Here is a 14351-nt window from a genome sequence, read left to right on the forward strand (position 1 = left end):
ATTTAAATTAAACATATGCATACATTCATATCAATGTTTATAATTTTAACAACGATTTAATTATTTTCAAATTGCGTATCACATTTAGCTAAAATAACAATAAAATTAAATAATTAAAAATTATCAGGTTTCTCAGACATTTGTAGCAAGTCTTTGACATAGGAGTTATTTTCCAGGGGAAATCGCCTCACTAAATCAGATAAAGTTAAACGATTTCTATGATTGCTCTCCGAAATTTGATCAGGCTTATAAACTTTGAGATGATATATAAGAAACTCGTAGAGAAACATGCGCTCGCGGCTAGCGTAATGGAAAGCCACTGAATAATTTGAGCAACAGCCCAAGCCCTTAAAGGGAAAAAGGAAGACTTTTTTAGGTTTCATATGATATAATTTTAGAACTCACGGTTTCAACTTTTGGCACACTCATCAGGCGCAACCATTCCGGAATAGTATAATTTCCATCCGACATATAGTTCTCAAGGTCCAGAGGCATAAACTTTGGTTTCCTATCTCCATCCAAAGCCTGTGCAGAGTCAACAAAGTGGACACCCACATTCTGGAGACACACGCCCATGTAAAAGTCCTCGATGCCCATCTTTTTCGGCTGTGGACAAATCACCTCCGACTCATAGGCTCTTGTCATAAATCGATGGAGTGCCTGGCGACTCAGAATGTACGAAGCACCGCCAGACATATAACTCTAGAAAACCAAACATAATTATAAGGGATTATCTCAAATTATAGACCATAAACTTAAAAATTAATATAGCACACACGCCCTGTATTAGCTTCCAAAACCTGTTCCCACAACATACGAAAATGTTAATGTTGAAGTATGAATATTCACTTCAAAGACCCGAAAATACTATGTTATTCCCACCTTTAGTAACGGTATGAGCTCTTTAACATAGCCACCAACGAAATCAAGATGTATTTAATCCTATTTTGGAGGTCACTCACCATGGAATGATGTGTCAAAAAACGCATCAAACTTACTTGTAAACAAACAAAAGCTCAAAAATTAATGGAAGTGACATTTGACTTGGGATTATTTCAGATAAAACAGCTGAAGGTGCGAACAAATTTGAAATATTTTCTTCATTGGTTTTCCGACAAAAAACAGGTATTATTGCCAATAGCAAAAGTAATGTTATACCTCGTGGAGCTTGATGATGTTTTTTTCTAAAAATGCGAATTTTGGTCCACCCTGATTTTTGGCCCTAAAATCAGCATTTTTCCCATAGCAAAGCCAAAAATCATCGGAATATCGAATGGTATGCCGTATTTTGGTCCTATAATCGGTACTTTTGTAAGTACTTTTGTTAAGCCGTGTCATACCTCGTTGAGCTCATAATTTAATTTAAAATTATCAAAAATACTCTTCTTGAAAAACCTTTCATTATAAGTCAATTAAAAATTATCGTAAATTTTCTCATTTATGAACATAATTTTTCTTATCTTTTTTCCTTAGTGCATACGAGTATAACACCGCATTAAATTAATACATAATTCATGGAAGCAGACAAATATGTTAATTGGCTGAATACCGAAATTCAAATTTAAGAAAAGACGATAATGTTTAAAACAAAGTCAGGAGAAATAATCACAACAATCAATCACAAATCATTATAACATTTACGATGCATTAGGAATAATCAGCCCGCGATAAAGTCTATTCAAAGTGTGAGAGAAGCAGAAGCTGAAACAAAGAAAATATTTTAAAATCTTAGTTTTTGGCCGACCAGATGTGGGCCCTCCATAACTCATTTGTTTATTTATGTGTAAGCAAATGTTTGCAGACGAAATGTACTTCGTTTTACACAAAGCTTACTCAACTCTTGGAAATGTCAAAAGGCCAAATAAATCTCCGGCCGCTGCCAAAAAGGCGCGGCTCAGTAAGATGCGTGTCAAGTTATCGTGATGACCTCAGGTGTAGCATTGCCATTAGTCTCTGCACACTGCATCTGCGATTGTTAATGCGAATTTAATTCTTAATTTCTTATTGTCGCTGGTTAACATTGATATATGCTCACGGAAAACGCCAAGACAAGAAGCTTTTGGCCAGTCAAGATCTTAACTGTTCTGATATCATGATATCATCCTACCAATAATAGATTTAATGCGTGTTTACCGCCAGAGAATGCACAATAAATCGCTATTAAGTATTGTTAGATTACACTCACAAAAGAAGACCGGTTATTGTCACAAATATCAATTTTTGATTAGCACATTTCTTCGTTCGTTAAAGCAATTCGAGAAAGTTCAAAGAGCCTTATTTACTGTTTTATGTTTAATATGGTAAATTGATAAAAACATAATCAGTTAAGGGCTATATGTTGATTTTGCTTTAAAAATTACTTAATTTATCATTTGACATAAGGAAACTATTCTTGCCGGGAGCATGTCCGCTGAGCTCGGAAGAAATTATTTAAAAACGGCGAAAAGCGAAACCAAACTGTCAAATCCGAAACAAAAATTAGCAATTCTAATTAGCTTAGCAAGCGGGCGACAATAACATGGAAGATGAGCAGTTAATTAGAAGCTAATGCCAACGATAATCTGGATCACTTATCAAATAAATCAAATGCACAGACAAAAATCTTTTACGAATCTTCATAGGGTTATACTTCCCAAAAGAAATAATTGATGAATAACAAAGATAAGCACAAGGTTGGAAGTTAATGGTGGACATGTTTAACATTTATCACTCACCACATTATACCGTGACATTTTGTAGCCAAAGTAGACGGGTGTATCCGGATCGAAACCGCTTAGCAGGTGCTGCAGGTTCTCCATAACCACATACCTGCATGGATTAAGGTAGAGATAAGGGATTCCGGAAATATCTCTTCCAGCCATACGTACGTATCATCATCTGCCTTAAGAAACCAATCGTAGTCTCGGCCAAAGTTTTCCCAAAGGTGGCGAAATCCCTCCCGTGTTTTGATCCACAGATCTTCGTAGCCTCCACCACCTGGTTCGACCACCCCAACTACGCCCAGTGGCTCGTAATCCTCGCTGCTGGCAAAAATCAAGCGGCTGCAGCGTCGACCCCACGTATTGTAGACAGTTTTGGCCAAGCTCTCTACGTTTTCCGGATAGGTGAGCACCATGCACAGTATCCTCGCGGGCGGAAAATCCTCTATCCTGGCCGTAGCCGTGGACATCGTAGAAGAACTGCTCCAGTAGGGCGTCACCCTGCTCACATCGTAGACGTACAGGAGCAACACGAAGGCCAAGACGAATCCCGCCATGAAACCCGTCAGCAGATGCAGTTGAGACCGCAACTTAATCTTGGCCGTCATTCTGCGCAAGCGTTGTGTTCTCGGCGACGTTCGATTCCCGATTGCCGGCAGCTGGCCGTTTGTTTTGACCAGACAGCAATCAGCCAAAATCAGGCAGCAGCTTGGCATCAGTTGGCCAGCAACCGGTTTGTTTTGTTTTCTTATCAAACGCCATCAAACTTCTGTGATTCGGTGGGCGATTAGGGATGCCCATCCAAATGGGATTCGCAATTAAGTTGGTTTAGGAATTATCATATTAATGATATTAAATAGGATTGGATTTCAAAACGTGATGTTAAACGGGTTACGAGTTAAGTTGTTCCTAAAAAATGTTAACAAATTTTACAAAGAAGCTAAAAAAACATGTACTATTCTTCTTCATGGTTTTAGCTTTTCCAGTTCATGTTGTCCATCTTTATTGCAAACTTCTGCCCCAATTCTTATTTGTTCAATGGTCATACATGGTCGAATCATCTTTCAATAGCGTCTACGCTTACGCAGCATAAAAGTGGTCACAAATTGAAAATGAAAGTGTTACCAATACGTAGTAGAGACATTTGACAAAGGTAAATCGATCAATTGAGGAGCATGACATTGTATAACGGCTCTCATTGGGTAATAAACTGCAATTGGGATGAAGTATAAAAACTCCGAGTTGCTTCAATTATGCCATCAGTTACCTGACAATTTGTAGAGCCTCACGCACGGAAGGAAGATCCAAACGATTTGAGATGGCAGCTAAAGTAAGTTTTATGCATCCTGAACTTACATTTAGTTAAAGAAATGGAATACAGGATGAAAAGGATACACATTTAACACAAAACTGTACTTTCAGCTTTTTGCCCTGCTGTTGCTGGCCCTTTTCACCGCCGGCCAAGCGGAGTACAACTACAACGAAAAGTCGGCTGCGGCGGTCAACTCCCTGGAGCACCGGGCATCCAGCAGTTCCGGTGAGGATTTCCTGAGCGACTATCACACGCCTAGCAACAATGCCCTGAACTCGGAGGCGACTCCCGAAGGGTATGACTACTTAGCTCCCACTAGGAATCAGTTTACTGCCGGCAGCCGGAAGGCCAGTGCTCAGGCCTCAAATCTGCTCCAAAATGCTGCCAGTGCAGCCAACGCCGCCTCCGCTTTGCTGCCCTCGCCACTGCCAATCCTTCGCCAGGAGCAGAATTCGGAGGTGATTTCATCTGTGCAGGAACAAGAACAAGAAATAGTTCCGGCCATTCAGGAACAAAAGCAGGATTCGGTTGTAGTAACGTCCGTTGTGCGCCAGCAGCAGGAACCGGAGGTCTTCACGCCTGCCAGCTACAGCTTCAACTACGCCGTGAACGACGAGAGCACCGGCGACATCAAGGAGCACAGTGAAACCCGTGATGGATATGTCGTTCGCGGCTTTTACAGCCTCGTCGATCCGGATGGCTACAAGCGCACCGTGACCTACACGGCGGATGATGTCCATGGCTTCAATGCAGTGGTTAACCGAGTGCCCTACGCCCTTAAAGCTGTGGTCGTTCCAGTGTCAAAGGTGACGCAAGTGGCAAAGCCCACTCCATTTGTGGCTCTGGATGAGCGATCCAAGTCCGGAGATATTACTCGATCGGCAGCAGGAGCAGCAACTCTGGAAGCTGAGATACGATCGGGTACTGCTTCGGCTACTGCTTCTGGTACTGCTTCGGTTACTGCTTCGGGTTCTGGTTCGTCCTCTGGTACAGTTTCCGGTTCCGGGGTGTCCAATAGCTTTGCAGAGGACAGCTATGCCAATGCCCCCCGAGGACTTGACGCCTCCGGAGGTCCTTACGCCTGAGTCCTGCTACTCACCTATGCACTCTTTGTATATTCCTTCATTGTGCTTCATCTACTACTAGTTTTCTAATTAATAAATACAAAACGTTCCTCATATAAAGATTCAAAAGTGTTGCCTATTTTTAGGCATATTTGATTATACTAAAGCTCTAAAAGCTTTTTCTGGCATTTCAACTGCGTTGAAGTACAGCCTGTATTGTATTGCAAAATAAGTTAAATAACTAATTAAGGTGCAAGTGGCATATGTTGTAGCCTTTTAAGGAGGCACCACAAGCCTTAACGACTTTTAGTAAATCGTTAAGAAAAATATGAAAGGTCAAAGCATCATGCAGCATGCATAAGAAAATAATTGCTTACAACTCCGTCAAACTGACTCATCATCAAATGATGCATATTAAGTTTATATAAAAATGGAAAACCCATGATTTCTCTAAAAGTGAGTTTAGAGTCATAAACATTTTGTATAATAACATATATTTATTTCGTCTTAAAAATGTTTTAACCTTATAATTTGAATTATTATCGAGTCACAGACAATTGTCATACTCTGTCAGTTTTCGAAATCGATCTTTTGAAGTAAAAAGCTTAAGTTGTATACAGTTAAATATCTGGCAACATTATGGCTAAGCAAGCGTTAAGGTATTTCGATAGCAACATTTTCGACGCGCCCATTTAAGCCGAGTCTGTCAACTGCCGGCAAAGCGCGAAGACGTTGTTAGCTGTTTATTTTCGAGCTTCACAATTTTTTTTTCGCCTTGGCTCATTGTTTATTTTTGTCTTGAGCTTCAAGTCGCGTTCGAGCTACGTTTATTTTTATGGCCTTTCCGTTGGGGGCATGTGATTGAAATTCTGTAGTAGTGTCGGAGTAGAAGAGGTGAAAAACACAGTCACATAATTGGACTCGTCCACTCGAAACGATACGGGCCAAATGAGATTGAAACGCCTTGGAAGACAAAAAACGTCAAGCAGGCCAGGCAATTGCCATTTGCAACATAGCAATTGCGGATCGAATCGAATTGAACTTAACAAGATTGTGCCACTCTGCAGACGCACACCTGAGCCACTGAGCGTTTTCCCGAAGGTCGACCGCATCTTTACAGGCTTTCGACTCTGCGTCACTGTCTCAAGAATGTGTTAATTCGGCGATTCGAAAACAACAACGACATCAACCGCGGCTGCCTGTAGCAGGCACAACAGTTTGCCGCCTGACGACATTAAATTTGCATAAAAAAGTAAACAAACGCGGATCGTAAAAAGAGAAAAAAGGCGGAGGAAAAAATCAAAACAAAATCAGTTCCATACATCAATCCGCTAGCTATAAAAATGGATGCTTCATAACAAAGAAACAAAAGTAATTTGTTTCTATAATAATTTGGCTACTTCCTTTGATTTATTTCAGTTTGCCATATTGAAAGTAAATATTTGTTAAACATGCTAATATAGTAAAAAGCTAACCTGAGTATTTAAACTTCAAAAACACGCCCACAAAAATGATTATTGATTCGTATCAGTTTATAAATAAATTAAATTTTTAATTATATAAAAAACCCAACAAAGTCAAGCAAGATGATGGGAGCCCGCCCGCACCGTAAGCGTTTAGAAGCTAGTATTGATGGTACTGATCGGCCTGGCCTGGGGTTTTTTTTTCTCCGAGTTGATGCGACGGGCCCGTGGGCAGTACTACGAGGACCAGCTGAAGGAGGAAAGCAGCCCCTTCCCAGGTAGTCACAGGAGCAACCGTAGCCCCACAACTCAACCGACCACCACGACACACCCACCTCCATGGATCCTTGCATCTCATCTTTTAAACGAGACACGCGTTCTTTGCATGGTGCTAACAAGTCCAAAAACCCACCAGAGCCGTGCCATTTACATCCAGCGCACCTGGGGAACGCGCTGCAACAAGGTGATCTTCATGAGCAGCAAGGCGGATAAGCAACTGGGTACTGTGGCCCTTAATGTAAGAGATGGCTATTCAAATTCATGGCCAAAAACTCGGGAAGCGCTGCAGTACGTCTTCAAACATCATTTTCAGGATTACGATTGGTTCATGAAGGCTGATGATGATACGTAAGTGAAAAAAAACCTTAAAAACAAGGAGTTTTATACAAAGTTCCTTTTCTATTTCAGCTATGTGATAATGGAGAACTTACGGTCATTTCTACACGCCTTTAGTCCGAAAACGCCTATCTATTTCGGAAATATATTCCGAGCACATCCAAAAGAGGTATGATTACTAAACAATAGTTTATTGGTTGTTTCTACATGCTCAAAAAGTAGAAAACGCAATTAACAAACAGTTAAAAGTTGTACGAGTATATTTATTGGCGCCTAAAGGCTTGCTACATTTTTAAATGTTCCGCGAGATAAATCCATAAAAGAACTGGAATTAAAATAGTTTACTGAAAATCTTTACATTTCAGGGATACAGTTCGGGAGGAATGGACTACATCTTGAGCAAAGTGGCCCTACACCGGTTGATAAAGTTGGGATTTAGCAACAGCAGCATCTGCACCAACCGTAGCTACGGCTACGAGGATGTGGAACTTAGGCGATGTTTGTCTGCGGTAGGTGTTCTGGGTGGAGATTCCAGAGATGAGCACGGGCTAAGCCGTTTTGTCCCCTATTCACCGTTGTCCTGGTATCCTGAGGCCCAGGAATGGAACGAGACTAAAAACGTATGGAAAGCCTTACAAATTTTGGTTTTTGACCACTAATCAAAACATCTTCCTATCTCCCGCAGGACACCAGCGATTGTTGCTCAAGCTCTGCTATCTCGTTTCACTTCAACAATGCCAATGAGTTCCACGTGCTTGACTACATTATCTACAAGCTAAAGACTTTCGGCATAGATCGAAGTCAGTTAACAGCGAAGAAATCAATTTTAAGTACTAAAGATCTGTGGAACAATTTTCCGACTTCCCATAACATGGAGCTTGTGGAAAACGATATGATGAAAAGCAAATTGAAAAGACAAACCTAAGCCAAAGCCGAAGACTTAGCCTTTTCACGACCAAAATATATTTTTTATGTTGATAGCAACAGAAAATGCCAAAGAGTTAGACCAAGATGTCAATAATGATCAATCCAAAACTACTTCTTGAATTTAATTACTGAATTGTTAATATTACAGATTTTTAAGTCTTGAATTGATTTTTATTTTTCCCGATATTGTAAAAATAGGATAAGATAGTACTTAAAAGTTATTATGTTTTCGCATCAATATAAGTACGTTAATAAAATTAGCCTTATAAACTATACTGCTGCTTCCCCAGTCCTTTTTTTCTTGAGCTTCTTGAGGGAGGATGTCCAGCAATAACTCCGTATGGGCGGTTTTTATATAAAATGGTTTCTAGAAAGTGCATTTGGTAAGGCGACACGTTGTGCATAGAAATCGAATAGGTCGAACAACACTGCATGCCCTGCAAGAAAAAATTAAATGAAGTAGAATAGAATAACTTTAACTTTTTTACCTCTCCAATTGCTTGATAAAGATAATCTGACAGCCAAAAGCCTTCATCATCATATCCAGGTATGATAAAGTGGCCCAGGGAAAGTGAGAAAAACCGATGGCGGCCAAAGAGGTCTCTGGAATCACCAGCGTGCACATTCAATAGTCTTAGACAACGGCCCATTTGATAGTCCTCAGTGCCTTCAACTCCTGCCTTGCACTTCTCATCTGCATGAAGAACCAACAACTTCACAGCCTTCTTGCTTAGCACATAGCCAGCACCTCCGGACATGTAGAGGGTGTCTTTTAACTTAAATGGAGAGCCGAAGTATATGGGTGTGTCAGAGGAGTAGGGCTGGAGCAGTTTACGCATATTCTCCATCACGGCATAGGTATCGTCATCAGCCTTGAAAAACCAGTCCGCCTCGTGGCCATAAGTTTTATAAGAATGGCGAAAAGCTTCCTTTGTCTTACCCCATAGATTACTGCGAGTATCGCTGACGTTCAGGCCAACAGTCTCAACTTCAGGTAAAATGGTTTTATAAGAGCTGCCATAGTATACCACTCGGTTGCAGTGGCGACCCCAAGTCTCGCTAATTGCCTTGACAGCACTCTTGTACTTCTTTGGCCAGGTCAGTACCAGGCATATTATCTTAACCGACCGATACAAATGCCTTGCCAGCTGATCATTTAATGGCCTATGGGCTATCGCTATTGGAAAATTTGCAGATCTTAGTTCTGCCAGAGGACTTAAGTGTCCATAAGGTCGCAGGTGATAGAGGAAAAACTCAAGGATATGCATTTGAATGGCGCAGCAATACGGGTATATTATTGCTCCTCCAAAACAGCTCTCCATGCTCTATTGGCAATCATTAATATATTATAAAAATATTTAAAATCAAGACCTCTAACCCTTACCTGATTGTTGTAGACAGCTCGGAAAGCGCAGGGCCAAAGCCAGAAATCATCACGCAGGCTGAACGGGATTACCTCTCCTGGGATGTCAAGTGATAGAAGACGTTCGCTGGGTCCCTTTCGTATTCTTTTCAAGCACTCCCTGAAAAAGAACTCATTTTGCAGGCAATTCCTTGTGGCTAGATGCTCCAGCGCGTCGTGACTGAATATGTAGTCGGTGGTGGATACCTGGCCCACATGGGCATAAATATAAGAGTCATGCTGCGCGCTGAAGTATATCTCCTCAGATGATGGATACTGCGCCAGCATATAACGCAGATTCTCCATAATTACGTACGAGTCCAGGTAAACGACCAGCAGCCAGTCGAGTTCATCATGAAACTTCACATAAGTCTGACGATATGCTTTCAGCAGAGTAATCCCCCTTTTGTTGATGATGGTCAGACGATTGCATCGACGACCCCAACTATTTCTAACATGCACAGCTTTCTGAGATCCACTCTTGAAGTCCGAACGGTCCATATAAACTAGGCAATGAATGCGAACCTGCTTTTGAAGGAGTCTGGCTATCCGAACATCGTCCCAGTGTTCACTCCGCAGACCAACATCATAGGCATTTACGGTCTCCTTATATGGCTGTTGAATAAATTCGACCAGATCCGTAAATGTAGTGGTCTTATAAAATATCAACAACTCGAGAATAATCAGCCAAGACAAGGTTGATAGAACTAATAACCGGACTAATCCCAATAAGCTCATTTTCTTTGGTCAGTAATATTTTTTATTGCAACCAATGACATTGTTAGAAACAGCTCCTTAGGTCATGTTGTTATAAGGTCCTTTTTGTCTTTTTTTTAATCGAAGTCTATATTATATACAGGAAACGACTTATACGGCTTATTGAGTTCATCGCTTAGATGGTCATCAATCCACGATTTCATTTTTGCAATATCTGTGTATACGCCAGGAACATTTTCCATTCCGCAAGACACGCCACTACTAACAATGCCGACGAACTGGTAGATCCCTGGGTGTCCAAGAATGGGACACATTAGCGGAGACCCTCCGTCACCGTCGCATGCATCACGGCTCCTTTCTCCGCCCGCACATAGTAAAGTGCTGTCCAGCTTGTAGCTCATGTCCAGTGTTCTCCGCAATTGGTCCTCACACCACGCACTGTTCACGATTGGCAGCTCAATTTTTTTTTGCCTGCTCGAGTACTGTTGGACCAGGGTATTCTGTCTGCCCCAACCAGCGACCACGCAACGCTCTCTGTCGAAGGACACTCCTGGAGTTGGCCAGCAGATTGTTCCAATGGTGGGTTTTAAATTAAACGACAAATCGAGTATGATTAACGCAATGTTGTTCGCGCCAGTTTGGTTGTCAAATCCTGGATGAGAAATAATCCTAGCCGGAGATCGCGTTGCAACCGTGGATTGGTACAATTGGTTCAAGTCCCATGCACCAGCGACGATCAAAAAATCTGTCACCTTCTTGTCCTGCATTAGGTGGCCAGCAGTTATCACTACATTTTCGGTGACCAGAGTTCCCGCCCCAAAGAAGGAGGTATCTGGTTGCATCAACGCCACAACCCACGGAAATTCATGGGGCATTGCCTGATTAACATCAACTAGGGGTCCGTTTCCCAAGCCGTTGGGATTACTCATTCCGCAGTTTAATGGGGCCCCGACAGTTAACTAGAAATCGAACAGTTGGCAACCGAACATGATTCACTTACACAGACACTTACTATTTGAGAGCTGTGGCAACAGCTTTCATGTCTTTGGCACGGCGATTGAAAGCCTTGTACATTTTCGGGTGACTTACAAAGGCCTTGTGGCACGCACTCCATCTGGAAGCCACAATGGGCTCCCGCCTCGGCAAGCCCCCATAAAACGCAACTGAAAATTATAACTCTCCGGAACATGGTGATCTCGACGACTGAAAATAAAATTATGATTATTCCGAGAGCTCACTCCACTGAACTCATATTCATAGAACGAATAATCTACTGTCGTTATCAGCAATGAGAATGCTTTAAGAAAACTATACAATCCAATACTGTAGCGCACTTCAACACTGTAAGTACAAATATACTAAAAAAATGAGTTAGTGAAAATGCATATTGATTTATTTTTTGATCTTTTAAACTTGCACAATGTTTGTTAGTAATAATCAACCTAATAGCTAGGGTATAGACGATTCGGGATGACATGGAAACACAGTATTTTGGTGTGCTTTTTTGAAAAGTTATAAGAACGGAAAAGAAAATATATACCATTTTTTGGGATTCTTTAATTTCATTATACAAAATTTCAAAGAAATTTTCTTATTTTCGAAGATGACCCTGCACGATAGTAACCAAATTTCCTGGCACGCTGACCACTTGCTCCAAATGCGGATCAATCCACTCTCTGAATTCAGAAACTTGTGTGTAGGTCGCCGAAATATTTTCCTGGCCACACCCTACGCCAAAATTAACGATTCCGACCTGCTCGTAGCGATTGGGTTCGTCGTCATAGGAGCAAAAAAGGGCAGATCCTCCAAATTTAGAGCAAATATCCCTGCCCTGTTCTCCGCCGGCACAAATTATCCTAGCAGGAAGCTGATACTTGCCGCCTAAGGCCGTTTGTCTCAACTGATCCTGGCACTTTAAAGTTTCGACTATGGGCAGGACGACCCTCTGTTGTATGGACAAAATTTGTGCATCTTCAAATGATCTCTTGCCCCAACCGGCAACCATGCAGCGCCTTCCATCGAACGACTTTTCCGGAATGGGTAAGCAAATGGTCTGGATGTAAGCCTTTAACTGAAAAGGCGAATCCAAAAAGAGAAGCGCCAAGTTGTTAGCTCCGGTTATGTAGTCAAATGCCTCATGGGACTCGATCTTAGTCACACGGCGTTCCTCGATCGGAAGCAGTTTTTTACTGGAGGACAAGTCCCATTCGCCAGCTCTGACCATAATGTGGGCAAGGGAATGGTGCCTCAGAATATGTGCTGCCGTTAGTACTAATCCAGGAGTAATCAGAGAACCGCCTCCAAAGTATTTCCCCTTGCTAAACAATGCCATAACCCAGGGGTATTGCCCAGGTCTCGCCTGGGTGCCATTTACTTGTTTGTATTCATCGAGACCAATCGGATTACTCATGCCACACAGTATGCTTGGTGGAGATACTGAAGGTCTATAGGTTATGCCAATCTACAAAAACAAAAAGCCAAGAGAATTGATTGGAATAAGTTTTATTTCCTAAAGTGCTCACCACATTGGACTTCTCACAGCAGACCTCTGAGTCACTACAACTGAGGTCAGGGAAAGGCTTCTGCTGCTGGCAATTTTCTTTGGGAACACACTGATTGGGACCCAAGCAAACGTGGCTTGCATCGCTAAAAAGGATGCATCCAATATGGAAAAGTAAATAAAGCGCCCAGAGTCGTGGCATAGCTCTCTCGCCAACTGAATATAATGTCGATGTGGTCGCAACACAAATCTCGCTTAGCGATAAGAAAAACAGTTCCAAGCAATAAAAAAATTATCGAAATTCCATTCTTAATATAAATACACACTATGCATATGTACATATGTATGTACTTAAAAGAAACATCATGACCATTTGAATACTTCAAAATGCTAACAGTGAGACGAAGACCAAAATATATTGAATTTGTTTTATTTATACATTCCAAGCCACGTTGTCAAACCAATTAATAATAATTAATATCTTGCAATGCTACAAATCAATGTCGCCGCCAGCCAATTTCCTGTCAATGAAATCCCTGAACATGGCCACATTTGTAAAGGTTCCCGGAACGTTTTCCTGGGCACATCCAATGCCAAAATTAACGATACCCGCCTGTGCGTAGCGAGCAGGGTCGTCTTCCATCGGACAGAACAAAGCAGATCCACCATCGCCAGTACAGGCATCATTGTCCTTCTCTCCGCCGGCGCAAATAAGACTATCAGGCAGCTCATACTTTTCTCCCAATCTAGTCTTTCTCAACTTATTCTGGCACTCTTCTCGGCTTATCAAGGGTAACTCAATCAGTCTTTGTTTTTTCATAATCTCAATATCCTCGAACGCTCGTTTTCCCCATCCGGCAATCATGCAACGCTTTTCGTCGACTGACTTCCCCTGACTGGGTAAACATATGGTCCTGATGTGGGCTTTTAATTCAAACGGTGATTGTAAGAATAAAAGAGCTATGTTGTTAGACGAAGACCCATAAGAAAAATGTTCATGTTGCTCGACTTTATCCACAACACGTTCCTCAAAATGAAACTTTCCCGACCTGGATGCCAAGTCCCATTCACCAGCTCTGACCACAATGCTATTCGGGTTCTTGTACATCACAAGATGAGCTGCCGTTAGTACAACACCCGAGCTTATCAGTGATCCGCCTCCAAAGTATTTACCATTGGAGAAAAGAGCCACCACCCATGGAAATTGGCCAGGCCTTGATTGCTCCCTAGAAACTGGAAATCTCTCATCTAAACCATTCGGGTTAACGACACCGCAAAGCTCATCTGAAGGTGTAGATTGTGTTGGTGGGCTATACTCGAACCCATTTTTTCGGCCAACATTTGTCTCAGCTGCATGATTAAAAATATCTAACTAGAAAGTAAAAAACAAATAAGAAATTGAATAAACCTAAGACTAGACTTAGTGGTTCTGAATCTCTTACCCAATCCACATCTGCACAGCTTATTTTATTAAAGATGCTGCAAAAAAATAGAGCTCCTATTACCCAGTTCGGCTTCATGGTTTAGTCACGAATGAAAATCAGAAAAGACTGACTCTGGGAGGTTCCCAGAATTTGATTACGCTCATATATTTTGAATTATAATCTTTCGGCACGGGGTCAATGGTGACAGCAATAAATTTAATGTGATTA

General features: G+C 41.6%; 7 protein-coding genes across 7 annotated transcripts; 2 read left to right on the forward strand and 5 right to left on the reverse strand.

Annotated features, from left to right (window-relative positions):
- Nucleotides 1-83: 83 nt before the first annotated feature.
- LOC108110594 (glycoprotein-N-acetylgalactosamine 3-beta-galactosyltransferase 1) lies at nucleotides 84-3343 on the reverse strand. Its single transcript, XM_017219692.2, has 4 exons — nucleotides 2868-3343; nucleotides 2715-2808; nucleotides 406-702; nucleotides 84-347 (listed from the first exon to the last, which is right to left on the reverse strand). The coding sequence occupies exons 1-4, from the start codon at nucleotides 3305-3307 to the stop codon at nucleotides 114-116; spliced, it is 1065 nt and encodes a 354-aa protein (XP_017075181.2). The 5' UTR covers nucleotides 3308-3343; the 3' UTR covers nucleotides 84-113.
- A 631-nt stretch (nucleotides 3344-3974) lies between these two features.
- Nucleotides 3975-5195, forward strand: LOC108110582. Its single transcript, XM_017219678.2, has 2 exons — nucleotides 3975-4029; nucleotides 4122-5195. Exons 1-2 carry the CDS (start codon nucleotides 4018-4020, stop codon nucleotides 5094-5096), a joined length of 987 nt encoding a protein of 328 aa, XP_017075167.2. The 5' UTR covers nucleotides 3975-4017; the 3' UTR covers nucleotides 5097-5195.
- A 600-nt stretch (nucleotides 5196-5795) lies between these two features.
- On the forward strand, nucleotides 5796-8325 carry LOC108111175 (glycoprotein-N-acetylgalactosamine 3-beta-galactosyltransferase 1). The gene is given in 5 exon segments (XM_017220555.2): nucleotides 5796-6697; nucleotides 6699-7165; nucleotides 7226-7322; nucleotides 7519-7773; nucleotides 7839-8325. Coding segments are annotated over 5 exon segments (1095 nt in total). The 5' UTR covers nucleotides 5796-6661; the 3' UTR covers nucleotides 8079-8325.
- Nucleotides 8326-8343: 18 nt separating this feature from the next.
- Nucleotides 8344-10226, reverse strand: LOC108111174. The gene is made up of 3 exons (XM_017220553.2): nucleotides 9465-10226; nucleotides 8569-9405; nucleotides 8344-8517 (listed from the first exon to the last, which is right to left on the reverse strand). The coding sequence occupies exons 1-3, from the start codon at nucleotides 10218-10220 to the stop codon at nucleotides 8344-8346; spliced, it is 1767 nt and encodes a 588-aa protein (XP_017076042.2). The 5' UTR covers nucleotides 10221-10226.
- On the reverse strand, nucleotides 10225-11420 carry LOC108111176 (phenoloxidase-activating factor 2). Its single transcript, XM_017220556.2, has 2 exons — nucleotides 11212-11420; nucleotides 10225-11158 (listed from the first exon to the last, which is right to left on the reverse strand). The coding sequence occupies exons 1-2, from the start codon at nucleotides 11386-11388 to the stop codon at nucleotides 10316-10318; spliced, it is 1020 nt and encodes a 339-aa protein (XP_017076045.2). The 5' UTR covers nucleotides 11389-11420; the 3' UTR covers nucleotides 10225-10315.
- A 232-nt stretch (nucleotides 11421-11652) lies between these two features.
- On the reverse strand, nucleotides 11653-12917 carry LOC108110574 (phenoloxidase-activating factor 2). The gene is made up of 2 exons (XM_017219671.2): nucleotides 12722-12917; nucleotides 11653-12660 (listed from the first exon to the last, which is right to left on the reverse strand). Exons 1-2 carry the CDS (start codon nucleotides 12899-12901, stop codon nucleotides 11791-11793), a joined length of 1050 nt encoding a protein of 349 aa, XP_017075160.2. The 5' UTR covers nucleotides 12902-12917; the 3' UTR covers nucleotides 11653-11790.
- Nucleotides 12918-13117: 200 nt separating this feature from the next.
- On the reverse strand, nucleotides 13118-14232 carry LOC108110532 (phenoloxidase-activating factor 2-like). Its single transcript, XM_017219614.2, has 2 exons — nucleotides 14142-14232; nucleotides 13118-14071 (listed from the first exon to the last, which is right to left on the reverse strand). The coding sequence occupies exons 1-2, from the start codon at nucleotides 14217-14219 to the stop codon at nucleotides 13190-13192; spliced, it is 960 nt and encodes a 319-aa protein (XP_017075103.2). The 5' UTR covers nucleotides 14220-14232; the 3' UTR covers nucleotides 13118-13189.
- Nucleotides 14233-14351: the final 119 nt, after the last annotated feature.

Source organism: Drosophila eugracilis, unplaced genomic scaffold, assembly GCF_018153835.1.
Source record: "Drosophila eugracilis isolate 14026-0451.02 unplaced genomic scaffold, ASM1815383v1 contig_2152, whole genome shotgun sequence".
NCBI classification, from domain to species: domain Eukaryota; kingdom Metazoa; phylum Arthropoda; class Insecta; order Diptera; family Drosophilidae; genus Drosophila; species Drosophila eugracilis.

Bases quoted from the DNA above. Each gene is read 5' to 3' on its own strand.
- LOC108110594 (XM_017219692.2), bottom strand. From the start codon at position 3,307: ATGACGGCCAAGATTAAGTTGCGGTCTCAACTGCATCTGCTGACGGGT. The intron at 703-2,714 runs GTGAGTGATAAA...TTGGTTTTCTAG, and splicing joins AAATGTCACGGTATAATGTG to AGTTATATGTCTGGCGGTGC. The intron at 348-405 runs GTGAGTTCTAAA...TTTCCCTTTAAG, and splicing joins GTGTGCCAAAAGTTGAAACC to GGCTTGGGCTGTTGCTCAAA.
- LOC108111174 (XM_017220553.2), bottom strand. From the start codon at position 10,220: ATGAGCTTATTGGGATTAGTCCGGTTATTAGTTCTATCAACCTTGTCT. The intron at 9,406-9,464 runs GTAAGGGTTAGA...GATTGCCAATAG, and splicing joins GAGCTGTCTACAACAATCAG to AGCATGGAGAGCTGTTTTGG. The intron at 8,518-8,568 runs GTAAAAAAGTTA...TTTTTCTTGCAG, and splicing joins TTTATCAAGCAATTGGAGAG to GGCATGCAGTGTTGTTCGAC.
- LOC108111176 (XM_017220556.2), bottom strand. From the start codon at position 11,388: ATGTTCCGGAGAGTTATAATTTTCAGTTGCGTTTTATGGGGGCTTGCC. The intron at 11,159-11,211 runs GTAAGTGTCTGT...TTCGATTTCTAG, and splicing joins GTTGCCACAGCTCTCAAATA to TTAACTGTCGGGGCCCCATT.
- LOC108110574 (XM_017219671.2), bottom strand. From the start codon at position 12,901: ATGCCACGACTCTGGGCGCTTTATTTACTTTTCCATATTGGATGCATC. The intron at 12,661-12,721 runs GTGAGCACTTTA...TTGTTTTTGTAG, and splicing joins GCTGTGAGAAGTCCAATGTG to ATTGGCATAACCTATAGACC.
- LOC108110532 (XM_017219614.2), bottom strand. From the start codon at position 14,219: ATGAAGCCGAACTGGGTAATAGGAGCTCTATTTTTTTGCAGCATCTTT. The intron at 14,072-14,141 runs GTAAGAGATTCA...TTTACTTTCTAG, and splicing joins GCTGTGCAGATGTGGATTGG to TTAGATATTTTTAATCATGC.